The sequence below is a fragment of the Danio rerio genome, chromosome 18 (genome assembly GCF_049306965.1).
Source record: "Danio rerio strain Tuebingen ecotype United States chromosome 18, GRCz12tu, whole genome shotgun sequence".
NCBI lineage: Eukaryota > Metazoa > Chordata > Actinopteri > Cypriniformes > Danionidae > Danio > Danio rerio.
Window position 1 is genome coordinate 8,425,270 of NC_133193.1, and position 14,359 is coordinate 8,439,628.

At 34.2% G+C, this 14,359-nt stretch overlaps 3 protein-coding genes across 5 annotated transcripts in view; 1 reads left to right on the plus strand and 2 right to left on the minus strand.

Annotated features, from left to right (window-relative positions):
- The window catches only part of LOC101882393 (uncharacterized), a 771,022-nt gene that overhangs the window by 390,785 nt on the left and 365,878 nt on the right, over positions 1-14,359 (minus strand). The window lies entirely within an intron of this gene.
- Positions 1-14,359, plus strand: part of ano2a (anoctamin 2a) — a 72,331-nt gene that overhangs the window by 20,764 nt on the left and 37,208 nt on the right. For all 3 annotated transcript variants that reach the window (XM_009293432.4, XM_068214873.1, XM_073930236.1), the window contains exons 5-13: positions 1,360-1,511; positions 1,591-1,645; positions 5,055-5,106; positions 5,206-5,261; positions 5,373-5,420; positions 6,972-7,036; positions 10,441-10,575; positions 11,493-11,653; positions 11,783-11,865. In XM_009293432.4, coding sequence (XP_009291707.1) covers positions 1,360-1,511; positions 1,591-1,645; positions 5,055-5,106; positions 5,206-5,261; positions 5,373-5,420; positions 6,972-7,036; positions 10,441-10,575; positions 11,493-11,653; positions 11,783-11,865 — 807 coding nt within the window. The remainder of the gene's footprint in view (positions 1-1,359; positions 1,512-1,590; positions 1,646-5,054; positions 5,107-5,205; positions 5,262-5,372; positions 5,421-6,971; positions 7,037-10,440; positions 10,576-11,492; positions 11,654-11,782; positions 11,866-14,359) is intronic.
- The window catches only part of caps2 (calcyphosine 2), a 101,720-nt gene that overhangs the window by 13,990 nt on the left and 73,371 nt on the right, over positions 1-14,359 (minus strand). The gene's annotated exons all lie outside the window — the stretch shown is intronic.

A 14,359-nucleotide genomic window follows, 5' to 3' on the forward strand; every position in this document is an offset into this window, starting at 1 on the left:
TCTGATTTGTGAATCATAGGTTGCAATCGTAAGCACTTGATCCTCTCGAAATTAGTTTATAAATAAACTTCACAAAGAGTCTACTAAAGCATACAGTATGCTATTATATAGCATAGATTATTTTTAAAACCTAATTTTGATTTCTTAATTAAGGAATTTAGAAATCAAGGCTGAGAAATATTTACAGTACATCGTCTTATTAATTTTTGAGTCATGTCTACTAAAAACTTTATGGTTGAATAAAAAGTCAGAATTTGCAAGGGGTATGAATAGTTTTAGGCTTGACTGTATATACTGAAAATATATTTAAGACATATACATTTGTTTTTGTCAGAATTAATTGTTGAATAGGGGCGGCGCGATGGCTCAGTGGTTAGCACTGTCGCTTCACAGATAGAAGGAAGCTGGTTTGAGTCCTGACCGGGCCGGTTGGCATTTCTGTCTGGAGTTCGCATGCCCTCTCCATGCGTTTCCTTCTGATGCTTCGGTTTCCCCCACAGTTCAAAGACATGCACTATAGGTGAATTGGGTAAACAAAATTGGCTGTAGTGTACAAGCGTGAATGAGTGTGTATGGATGTTTCCCAGTACTGGATTGCAGCTGGAAGGACATCCACTGTGTAACGCACATGCTGAAATAGTTGGCGGTTCAATTCCTCTGTGGTAATCCCTAATAAATAAGGCACTAAGCTGAAGGAAAATGAATGAATAAATGAATGAACTCCATTCAGAAGTTTCATTGGTGTGCCTCTCCAGTAGACTTCACCATGACCCCAGCCATAGAGTGTCATGTTTTTGGTGTTAAGAGCTTTGGCTGCCGGTGCTCTTTATAAGTGCTCTGGGTTGGCACAGTCTAAAAGCAGTTGTAATGTTAAAAGTCAATTCTAAAAGTCTGAAACTGTAGAGAGAGAGAGAGAGAAAACAAACAAAACTGTCATCTGATTACACGCTACCAAGCCGATTACTTGTAAAATGTTTTCAAATTCCCTTTCAGAATTCCTGCAAGAGGCGTTTGTCATATAGCCCACATGCTAAGATGATTGTCAGCACTGCATTGTCCCATACATTTAGATTTGGCTTAGAGCGGCGTTCTGAAAGAATGATTTGTCCTTTGAGGTTGTGAGTTGTATTTGAATGACATAATCTGATAATGGTGGATTAGCTCTTGAGACATATGGACTCTGCATCTGACATGTGCTTTCCGTTTGCCCTCAAAACAAGATATTCCCAGTCCACACTTTTGGTGTCAAATCGTCTGACCCGAGTCTCAACTCTTCGTCTCTCATGTCTCTTTAGCTCTGGATTAATCTCAGTTCAATTTCAGATCTGCTCTGGTTGTGTGTGGGTTTTTTTTTTCCAGACATATCAGCTGAAAGAGAAGACGGGGCTCATGGGCGTAATGAGCTCGTTTTGGATGAAGATCAACCAGCCGTTCCAGCCGGGTGTACCGGAGCCCCAAAACCCACGCACACGTGTCCTATCCCAACCGTTCAGCAGAGACAAGCTACACCTGTGAGTGCCAGTGCTTGCAGACATTTACAAATATTATCAACCCACGCGATGAGCTCATTCCCTTCCTTTCATTTCACAGATTGGATATAAAGTCAGAAAACAGCTTGTTCAGCAATGCAATACGCGGTCGAATTGTAAGTATCGATGAACAATGATGCAACACACCAATCAAAAGGCAACACATTTGATTTTTGGGGCATATTTTAAATGCACAGAAATTAAGGATATTCCTGCCATACAATAGCAGACTTCAAGAGTTCCCACTTAGATATGCTTGGCATTAAAAGCAGGTTTGGCATGCTGTCCCGGGAGAGAACCCTGAGCTCGGAGATATTTGAGCCCAGGGCTCCCGCCTGGTCAATAAGCATATCAGATCCGAGATCAGGTAGGTCTCGATAGCTCCCCCTTTTAGAAAAAAAGGGGGAAAGGAGGAGATGGGGTGGAAGAAGGGATCCCAAAACGAAGACAGAGCAGTAAGGAGAAAATGATCCATTTATAGTGAGCTGGGAACGCTCTGATTGGATTGTTACTGATTACGGATGAGTGGCCAGCAGTGCTCAATCATATCAAGTGCTCCTCTCAAAATTAGTTTATGAAACTTCACAAGGATTTACAGTTGAAGTCAGAATTATTAGCCCCCCCTGAATATTTTTTTCCACAATTTCTGTTTAACGGAGAGATTTTTTTTAACACATTTTTAAACATAATCGTTTTAATAACTCTTTGCCATGATGACAGTACATAATATTTTACTAGAAATTTTTCAGGATGCTAGTATTCAGCTTAAAGTGATATTTAAAGGCTTAACTCGATTAATTAGGTAAGTTAGGGTAATTAGGAAAATCATTCCAATGATTTGATCTGTAGACAATCGAGAAAAAAAAATGCTTAGGGGAGCTAATATTAACGACCTTAAAATGATTTTAAAAAATTAAAAACTGCTTTTATTCTAGCCGAAATAAAACTTTCTCCAGAAGAAAAAATATTATAGCAAATACTATAAAAAATTCCTTGCTCTGCTAAACATCATTTGGGAAATATTTGAAAAAAAATGTAATAATAATTTTGACTTCAACTGTATGTCGGTATTCTAGTAGGAATTTAACCTCTGTGTCTGGACCAGAGAGTCAGTGAGTTGAAAAGTGAATCAGTTTCAGGTTTTGTCGGCAAATTCACTGAACAGAACTAAGAATGTTCAGAAAAAATATCCATACTTCAAATAAGCCAATTTATTTTTATTATTTGTCATTATACAATCTTGGGAGCATCAACTCTTAGGGTGCTTTCACACCTGTGTTCGACTCTTTTGTTCCGAAACAGGGATTAAAACTGTTACATTGTTGCAGTTTGTTCTTGGTGCGGTTTGCTTGCACGGCAAAGTTTCTAAACAGACCAAAAGAGCTAAAACAAGTCACATGCGAGTAAATTCTTCTCACGTTGGTCAGAGTTTCACGGTTTATTTTGCAAAGTCCTTATCATTATAAAGAGAAATAACAGATAAACCAAGACTGCAGTTAAACAGCAGATAAACAGCTCTTGTTAATATTTCAGCATGCTTTCACTTTCGTATTTGACATGAAACGCACATCTACTGATAGGAATGACATCCCGCCCTACGCCCTACTATTGGTGATCTCAGACCGATTGTTTTGGCGCGCATCCGTGGATTCACATATGACAAACAAACTGCGCTAACTGGGGAAACGTGCCAGTTTCCGAAAGAAAAGTCTAGGTGTGTGGAAGCACAATATTTTGGTAGAGGAGCCATTAAACCTTAAACAGGCATCATAATCACCCAGTTGACCTTTTATTCACAGGTTATCATTATTATTTAAATTACCTATTACTATTTATCAGAGTTGTGCCAGCATATTATTCAATACAAAATGTGGGCCAAAAAATCATTTTCAAGAAAATATTTAAAGGGTTAATAACTGAACAGGAATAAACTTGAATACTTATGAGGGTCATTTTTAAAGAAATTAAAACTTTTTTAAACAGTTATTTTGCAATGACTGCTGAAAAATTCTTTGCTAATCTTACAATCACAAATATATTTCATATATATTTTAATTAGTGATGCACAATGATTCATTGCAATCTATATGCAGTAGGTATGAGTCGGTATAAGATTCTGACAATATGATAACCTTGGATATGTGGGTAGCACAATCGCCTCACAGCAAGAAGGTTGCTGGTTTCAGCCTCAGCTGGGTCAATTGGCGTTTCTGTGTGGAGTTTGCATGTTCTCCCCGTGTTTGCGTGGGTTTTCTCCGGGTGCTCCGGTTTCCCCCACAAGTCCAAAGACATGTGGTGTAGGTGAATTGGGTAAGCTAAAATTGTCCGTAGTGTATGAGAGTGAATGATTGTGTTTTTTTCAGTGATGGGTTGCAGCTGGAACGGCATTTACTGCGTAAAACATATGCTGGATAATTTGGCGGTTCATTCCGCTGTGGTGACCTCAGATTAATAAAGGGACTGAGCCAAAAAGAAAATGAATTAACACAATATATTTTATTTTAATAAACATTTAAAATATTTTGGACCAGTAGCTTTTGATAAGTTCCTTTTTTGCTAAAGATACTGTTGCCCAAAAAACTAAATAAAATAGTTGTGAAAGACATGTAAAAAACAAATGAAACAAACACACAAAAAACTTACATATACCTTAGGAACGGTGTAACAGAAAACTTTGACAGTTTTAAAACCTTTGACTTTTCCAAACTGCAGTATACTAAACCTTAAAAACGGTTATTGTCCAATGCCTAATATACAGTGCTCCACATAAAACTAATAATTTTATCCATTTCTCAGTGAATACAGATAATATATTTGGTGCATTTGAACAAAACAGATTTATTAAACAGATACATTTATTAAAATAATATTTTTGCCGCCAAACATTTAAATTCAAGTGAAATATTGCAAAAAAGAATTAAAATTTACAGAATTTCAAATAATTTTATATACTTTTTGTTTCTCTTGATTGTCCCCCTTTAAAAAAAAAAAACATTCATGAATATTTTTCACTGACATAAATTTGGGTGTACTCATTTGACCGTTAATGAAGGATTTTTGTTAGACTAGTTGGCTTCAGTAGTGACCAATCTCATGTAAATACAAATAATATTGTAAAGCATCCTATAGAAAATATATATTTAAAAGAGAGATCTATAAAGGGTGTACTAATTTATGCTGAGCACTGTATATTTGAGAAAATGTTTATTTATATTTAGATATAAAATATACAAAGTATATATATATAAATTTAAATATCTGTGTCAAGATTTTTACTTTGTATAGTTTTGTTTTTTGCATGTGTATGTATTTATATATGCAGAGTAAATCTACACAATACACACACACACACACACACACACACACACACACACACACACACACAAACATACACACACACAAAGGTTGCCCAGCACCAATTTTTTAAATGTTCAAAATAGTTAATTTATATGAATATATTTAACTTATCTTAAATTAAAATGATTAAAGATTCTCATCAACCCTAAAATCCCCTTTTTTTTGCAGGTGTATGAAATTTTGAGGCGCACAGCCTGCACACAATCTTGTCAAACTATGGGTATGATTCAACAGACACAAATAACACAATTAAAACAGTCGTTTAGCTAACATTTCTTAGATACGCACTCAGATTATTTCTTTCTCATTTACAACTCAGGCATTTCATCACTACTAGCCAAAGGAGTTTATGATTCTGCCTTCCCTCTACATGATGTAAGTGCTGTATTTGACCATGTTTGTCTTGTTAGATCAGTATAAATGTGTGAAGTGGTTTAAGTAAAGCTCCGCGTGTGCGCGCGTGTGTGTGTGTGTTTATTGCTGCAGGGAGACTTTGACAGCTCAGAGGATAAAGAGCATCGCAACGACAGACAGGTGAGTCCTACAGATTCTGTAATAGCGAAGACATTTAGCAGAAGCTTTTATTTGACTGATAGTAATACGCCACTTATTTATGCATGATATGTGTGTGACTTCCTTTCTAAAAATCCATAAAGAAATCTGATATTTGTCAATATATCTAAATTACAAATATAGCATACATGTTTATGTTTAGATTTCAATATAAAATATGTCATATAAATTGACATATATGCAAAATATGTTTCAAAATATTACAAAATTATCCATTTACATTTTTTTCAACAATTAGATTTTCAAATATGTACATATATCTTCAAATAATTGACCCTGGGAATCGGCAAAAGTACACCGTAAGAGTCACAATAGTCAATTTTTATTTTATGCTAGAAATCATTAGAATATTAATTAAAGATCAACGACCTTATGTGGTCCAGAGTCACATATTTTAATTTAAAGTCAGCATGAACCAGAAGCTGTGACCGTTCATTTTTTTTTTCATATTGTGACGCAGTTCCTTGAGAAACGAATATTAAATGAGAAAACCATGGACATGGCTTGTTTTTCTATTGCAAGCTGACTGGATATAGTAAAGTAGGCATTTCATTCCAGATGGGTAAAAGGGTTTGGGGACAGTTATTACAATCTAACAGACTCCTCCTGCTCACAGTTAAAGGGGCGTGGTTAAGTATGTTTGCCCCGCCCCAAAACCAGATTTTTAACTGAATTTTAACTGAAAACAATCAGGAAGTGCATTTGTGTGAGCTAACAAAATCATATGGTTACTTTTGTTTTCATTATATATAGTTGAAGTCAGAATTACTAGCCCCCGTTTAATTTTTTTACCCAATTTCTGTTTAACTGAGATTTTTTTCAACACATTTCTATACATAATAGTGTTAATAACTCATTTCTAATAGCTGATTTATTTTATCTTTGCCATGATGACAGTAAATTATATTTCACTAGATATTTTTCAAGACACTTCTATTCAGCTTAAAGTGACATTTAAAGGCTTAACTAGATAAATTAGGTTAACTACGCAGTTTAGGGCAATTCAGCAAGTTATTATATAATGTTGGTTTGTTCTGTAGAGTATCGGGAAAAAAATATAGCTTAAAGAGGCTAATAATTTTGTCCCTAAAATGTTTTTTTAAAAATTGAAAACTGCTTTTATTCTAGCCGAAATAAAACAAATATGACTTTCTCCAGAAGAAAAATTATTATCAGGCATACTGTAAAGATTTCCTTGCTCTGTTAAACATCATTTGGGAAATTTAAAAAAAAAAAAAAAAAAAAAAAAATTCAAAGGGGGGCTAATAATTCTGACTTCAACTGTGTGTGTGTGTGTGTGTGTGTGTGTGTGTGTGTGTGTGTGTGTGTGTGTGTGTGTGTGTGTGTGTGTGTGTRTATATATATATATATATATATATATATATATATATATATATATATTCTTTCTTTTTAATTAATGTTTATATATCAGATTTACATTTGGAAAAATACAAAGAATATGTGTTATTAAATGCAAAAAAACTTAACAGTGATATGTGTGTGTATATGCAGATGTTGCATGAGGAATGGGCCAATTACGGAGCTTTCTACAAATATCAGCCAATGGACCTTATCAGGTATCAGACATCAAATACTGTGCTACCATTTGGTTCTGTTAAAGATGTTATTCTATACACTGATGGTTATATTGACTCATTTCTGGGAACTGTCAGATGTGTGCATTTTGGGGAATTGCTATTAATAGTTGCCTCAAATCATGCGGTTTGTTGAAAAGAGCTGTTACTTGAGTATCCTTTAAGATTTTCACTTTGTAGGTGATGAAAAGCTCTCTATATAGTCAGTGAACAGCATAAACGAGTACACGCACTTTGGAGCTGAACATTTTTATCCATTTCTCAGTGAAAATAGACTAATAATAAATAAAGTAAAACATTTACATTTATTTATTTATTAAACAGTTTTATTTATATTAAAAAGTGTGGTCACCTCAGATCTTTAAGAACAGAATGATTATACAAATAAAATCAAATGAGGTGTTGCGATTTTTTTTTACAATCTATAAAATGTCAACTAAATACTTTTTTTAATGATTTTCTTGATATTTCCGCTTTATTAAAATTTTATTTGGTGTTTTTCCCTAACATAAATACATTAATTGTGATGTATACATTTTTGCATCATGATCTTCCAGTTCTGCCTTTAGTAATAACTAATATCTTGCATTAACACACATATCTTTTTATATATCATCTTACACTCACCGGCCACTTTTTTAAGTACACTTGTCCAACTGCCTGTTAACACAAATTTCTAATCAGCAAATCACATGGCAACAACTAAATGCAATTAGGAATGTAGACAAGATGATCTGCTGCAGTTCTACAGGCTCACCAAAATTGGACTATAGAGGATTGTAAAAGCGTTGACTGGTCTGATGAGATTTCTGCTACGACATTCCGATAGTAAGGTCAGAATTTGGCATCAACAACATGAAAGCATGGATCCATCCTGCCTTGTATCAACGGTTCAGGCTGATGATGTTGGTGTAATGATGTGAGTTTTTTTTTTTTTTAGTCACACTTTGGGCCCATTAGTACCTATTGAGCATCTGGTCAACACCACAGCCTACCTGAGTATTGTTGCTGACCATGTCCATCCCTTTATAACTACAGTGTGCCCATCTTCTGATGGCTACTTCCAGCAGGATAACGTGCTATTTCATAAAGTGCGAATCATCTCAGACTGGTTTCTTGAACATGACAATGAGTTCACTGTACTCATTGAAATGGAAGATTCTCATCATGGATGTGCAGCCGACAAATCTGCAGCAACTGTGTGATGCTATCATGTCAATATGGAGCAACATCTCTGAGGAATATTTCCTGTAACCTGTTGAATTTATGCCACAAAGGATTAAGGCAGTTCTGAAGGCAAAAGTGGGTCCAACCTGATACTAGTAAGGTGTACCTAATAAAGTGGCCGGTGAATATCTAGAAAGCATTAATGGCAACCTAAAGGCACAGTTCCCCCCAAAATATATATTTTTCAATTTCCAACCCCAAAAAGTGATTTCAAGTGATTTCAAAGCTTAATGAGTTAAGATATGAATTAAGATATGCTTTAAAATTAGTATTTTAGCATATATTTTTAATAATTTATACAACTGGTAACCATTGACATTCATAGTAGGAAAAAACACTATGGAAGTCAATGGCTACAATGTAACATATATGATCAATTAGTCATATATTAATCATATATCATATATCAAACATATGTTTTTAGTTGATTAATTATGTTAAAACTTAATTTTACAAGTTTCACAAGCTGTTTTAAGCCAGTTTAACATAATATAAGTTCAATAGAATCAAAGTTAAAAATGTAAGGCAACCAGTTTTTTTTTTTTTTTTTTTTACAGTGTACCAGTTTCTAACATTTTTCAGAATATCTTCATTTTTGTTGCATCTCTTTAAATCAAACTAATCACAAACTGGGCACTTATCAAGCAACCACAGATGATTATATATATTAGGATTCATTAATAAATGACCTAGAACCTGTCACAATACAGCCTTGTTTAATCTGATATGGAAGATGTTTTGAATTGGGTGGATTTAATATGCCTTCTGGATTATGTAGTGTAAAACACATGCAATGAGCTGCAGAATAAATAATAGTAAGATTACTTAGTGTTACTTATCAGCTGGCCTACATGAAGTCTGCATACAGTTTGACATTTTCTGAGCTGATTATGAGGGGAAAAGCTACAGAATGGACTTGAATGGAGTTAACACGTGTTGGTTGCTGGAAGTGTAATCAAAATAGCCAAAGTATTTTAATAATTGATAGTATTGCTATAGAACTGATAGTTGCAGTAATGTAAAAAGCGATGAGTTACTTTACTGAGCAAAACAGTTGCCTTTAAAGTGACAAGTTGGTTTTACTGGTGAGTTAACCCATTGTAACTTGGAACTAGGCCTGTCGCAATAATCAATACATTGGCGTATCATGCAATACTTAACAAATTTTTGCCATTTCTATATACATATATATATACACAAATTCACAAATATCAATAAAACCATTTTATAATGACATTTCCGTTCTACCGTTCTTATAATTAGACTTTTACCTAATCTCATTCATGCATTCATTCATTCATTTTCTTTTCGACTTAGTCCCTTTATTAATCTAGGGTCGCCACGGTGGAATGAATCGCCAACTTATCCAGCATATGTTTTGCGCAGCGGATGCCCTTCCAGCTGCAACCCATTACTGAGAAACACTCCCATTCCTTTACCTGATTTAAATAACCTTAAGAATGATCAATATTTGAAAGTGTTTATGGCTATTATTATGCTGTTATACAATAATTATGAAAAAATGACAATAATATCACTGATCGCAACAATTTCTATGACAATATATCGCACAACAAAAATTCCTTATCGTGGCAGGCCTACTTGGAACTGTTAAGTTGACTTAATTTAATTTAATAATAATGCATTTTAAGTTAATTTACTTAATACTTTTATGGAAACTGGTATAGTTACTTTTCTAAGTAAAGTCAAATGATCACTTTAAAAGCAACTGGTTTACACACTTTTTTAAAGTCTACAAATCCCTTTAAAGCAAGTAGTGTACTTGCTTTTTAAAGTAAAGTCAACTAATCTCTTCAAAAGTAAGTGGTTTACTCACTTTTTTGAAGTCAACTAATCGCTTTAAAAGCAACTGGTTTACACAATTTTCTAAGTGAACTAATTAGTTTAAAATAAACTGGTTGACTGTTTTTTTAAAGTCAACTATAATTACTTTAAATCAACCAATTTACCTTGTTTTTAAAAACTAAATTCAACTAATGACTTTAAAAGCAACCAGTTTACTCACTTTTTTAAAGTAAAGTATCACAGCATACTAAACAAATGTAGTTTTTACCGCAAAAGTATTTTTGATACATTTGAGTTGTTATCAGCGGCCAAATTTGCAGCTCTTTGATAACCTATTGACCTGTACTTGACAGGAAGTACTTTGGGGAGAAGATTGGCCTGTACTTTGCCTGGTTGGGAGTGTACACACAGCTGCTGATTCCAGCCTCGGCTTTAGGAGTCGCAGTGTTTCTGTACGGATGCCTCACCGTAGACACCAATGTGCCCAGGTAAACACTCACACACTTTTCCATCAGGTTTTTCTAATGACTTTTATACCATTTTATACCAATTTCAAGAGGTTGTAAACTTTTATGAATTTATCTTTTCGTCAAAAACAAAGCAATTTGTTCAGAAGAATGTTGAGCAGACAGTGAGTACATTTACATGGACATCAATATGATTAAGACAACAGTCTGATTAAGAGTCTACCACGTAAAGAGTGATTTTTAATGTCTTTAATCCAACTAAAGTCATAACTAAACTAAACAGAAATGGAATTAAGACATGTGGAGTATTCCTTTTTTAGGTGCATTATTGAAGTGCAGCACAGACATGTAAACATCTTAATCAAACTATTACCATTTTTATAGCACTTTTCGATACATTTTGCGATAGGATTCACACACGACAGTAGTCAGCCGCTTGACGACAAACAAAAAGAATGCTTCAATTAAGAGATCTAAATAATTCAGATTAAAGCAAATAATTATTACTAATGTCCATGTAAACGTAGTCACTGACATCCATTGTAGGAACAAAAAATACTATGGAAGTGAAGAGATGTTTATTAGAACATTTTCAATAGAAGTAAATGTGATTAAAAGATAACAGAATTTAAAATTTAGCATGAGCTGTTCTTTTAAATGTTTTCACTATCGTTAGATTCTACGAAGATTTAACACTTTATTCCGAGTGTTTAGCATTTTTCTTCCCTTTGAGAATCAGCTTTTCTTAATATAAGCTAACTACTTCAGATCAAACATGGCTTTGAAAATTGTAACTGGAATCATGAATTTGTTCTTCAGTTCTTGTTTTCATGTTTTTCTGAAATATGTAAATCACAAATTAAAAAGAAAACTGTTCTTGCATTGCAGTGGATTTGAATGACATAATCAACAATAATTAATTTCTCTTTCTTTTTCAGTCAAGAGATGTGTGATGAGCGTCTTAATTTCACCATGTGTCCTCTTTGTGATCGTGTGTGTGATTACTGGCAGCTGAGCAGTATCTGCAGTACGGCGCGTGCCAGCTATCTGTTTGATAACCACGCCACCGTCGGCTTCGCCATCTTTATGTCCCTATGGGGTATGAGCTGCATGAATGTGTGCATTTGATGACAATCTATGTGTTCACTTTGCATTCATAATATATTAAGTAGTATAAAGAGGAATATTTAGTCTTGTCATTATGGTGCGTGTGTGTGTGTATTTTTAGCGGCTGTGTTTCTTGAACACTGGAAGAGAAGGCAGCGATGTCTACAGCACAGCTGGGATCTGACAGGCATGGAAGACGACGAGGTGAGAAGAGTCCAAAGCATTTACTAGAAACATGATCAAAGTCACTGAAAATCTCTCCCAGAAGGCTTTAAGTCAGCTCACAGCTACGAGCACAGATTTGCGACTTGCTATAGGTTGGAGTTTGTATTAGAGGAAGATACATGAGTACAGGCAGTATTTGATTGTGTCAGTATTCTTTTAAGAAAAAGACTAAGGCCTAATCACAATTTCACCTCTAAGGGCCAAGACAAACCAAGCTGACGGTCAGCCGTTGGGCTTTGTCAGTCCGGCTAGATGGATTAGTGCAGAGAGGCACAAACTAGGGCCAGTGGGCCAAAGTTGGCCCATAGTAACTTTTTTTTTTGGCCCAATATTAGGGCTGGGAGATTTGGCCTATAAAATCAAAATCTCGATTAGTTGAACATTTTAATTCGGTTACGATTAATAAACGATTATTGTATTTATTTATTTTTTATTTTCTTGGCCTGATAGTTCACTGACAAGTTTATTAAATGTACTCACATATTACAAGTGAGAGATTTCTAAATGGGAGTATTACTTGATTTTAAGTTAATCAAAGAAAACACACACACTATCTACTATTAATGATTATTTATTGAACATCAATGTTGAACAACAGAAATCAAACACGCATTGCCTAAAAAGTGAAAATAAATCAGTGGTGTATATTGTTATACTATTATTAGCAAGAATGTACAATAGGTTTTTAGCACGAACAGATAATCGGCGCACGAGCAAAGAGATTCATACACTCGTATTACATGAATGCACTCTCAACTTGTAATACTGCACTCAAGATATTTGTCATTGATTTAACGTCATAGAGGTCAGATCTGGCTGCAAAGTGCTGAATATTTTTCAGTTCAGCTGGGTCACGCGACTGGGGTGGTGAAAAAAAATTCACCTAGAAAAATGAGATCGATTACAGGTTCTGAATATTTTGATCACTTTCTGATGAATTGCCCAGCTCTACACACCCTACCATTTGAGAAGAGAGGGAAAATGATGGGAGGGTTGTTGGGATGATAATAAATTTGATGGTCCAGGATCGACATTAGTGAATAATAAATTTGATGGTCCAGGATCAACATTAGTGAATAATAAATTTGATGGTCCAGGATCAACATCAGAGACTTTAGAAATTTGATGGTCCAGGATCAACATTAGTGAATAATAAATTTGATGGTCCAGGATCAACATTAGTGAATAATAAATTTGATGGTCCAGGATCAACATTAGTGAATAATAAATTTGATGGTCCAGGATCAACATTAGTGAATAATAAATTTGATGGTCCAGGATCAACATCAGAGACTTTATAAATTTGATGGTCCAGGATCAACATTAGTGACTTTATAAATTTGATGGTCCAGGATCAACATTAGTGAATAAATTTGATGGTCCAGGATCAACATTAGTGAATAATAAATTTGATGGTCCAGGATCAACATTAGTGAATAATAAATTTGATGGTCCAGAATCAACATCAGAGACTTTATAAATTTGATGGTCCAGGATCAACATTAGTGACTTTATAAATTTGATGGTCTAGGATCAACATTAGTGAATTAATAAATTTGATGGTCCAGGATCAACATCAGTGACTTTATAAATTTGATGGTCCAGGATCAACATCAGTGAATAATAAATTTGATGGTCCAGGATCAACATCAGTGACTTTATAAATTTGATGGTCCAGGATCAACATCAGTGACTTTATAAATTTGATGGTCCAGGATCAACATTAGTGAATAATAAATTTGATGGTCCAGGATCAACATTAGTGAATAATAAATTTGATGGTCCAGGATCAACATTAGTGACTTTATAAATTTGATGGTCCAGGATCAACATTAGTGACTTTATAAATTTGATGGTCCAGGATCAACATTAGTGAATAATAAATTTGATGGTCCAGGATCAACATCAGAGACTTTATAAATTTGATGGTCCAGGATCAACATTAGTGACTTTATAAATTTGATGGTCCAGGATCAACATTAGTGAATTAATAAATTTAATGGTCCAGGATCAACATTAGTGAATAATAAATTTAATGGTCCAGGATCAACATTAGTGAATTAATAAATTTAATGGTCCAGGATCAACATTAGTGAATAATAAATTTAATGGTCCAGGATCAACATTAGTGAATAATAAATTTAATGGTCCAGGATCAACATTAGTGACTTTATAAATTTGATGGTCCAGGATCAACATTAGTGAATAATAAATTTGATAGTCCAGGATCAACATTAGTGACTTTATAAATTTGATGGTCCAGGATCAACATTAGTGAATAATAAATTTGATGGTCCAGGATCAACATTAGTGACTTTTAAATTTGATGGTCCAGGATCAACATTAGTGAATAATAAATTTAATGGTCCAGGATCAACATCAGTGAATTAATAAATTTGATGGTCCAGGATCAACATTAGTGAATAATAAATTTAATGGTCCAGGATCAACATCAGTGACTTTACAAATTTGA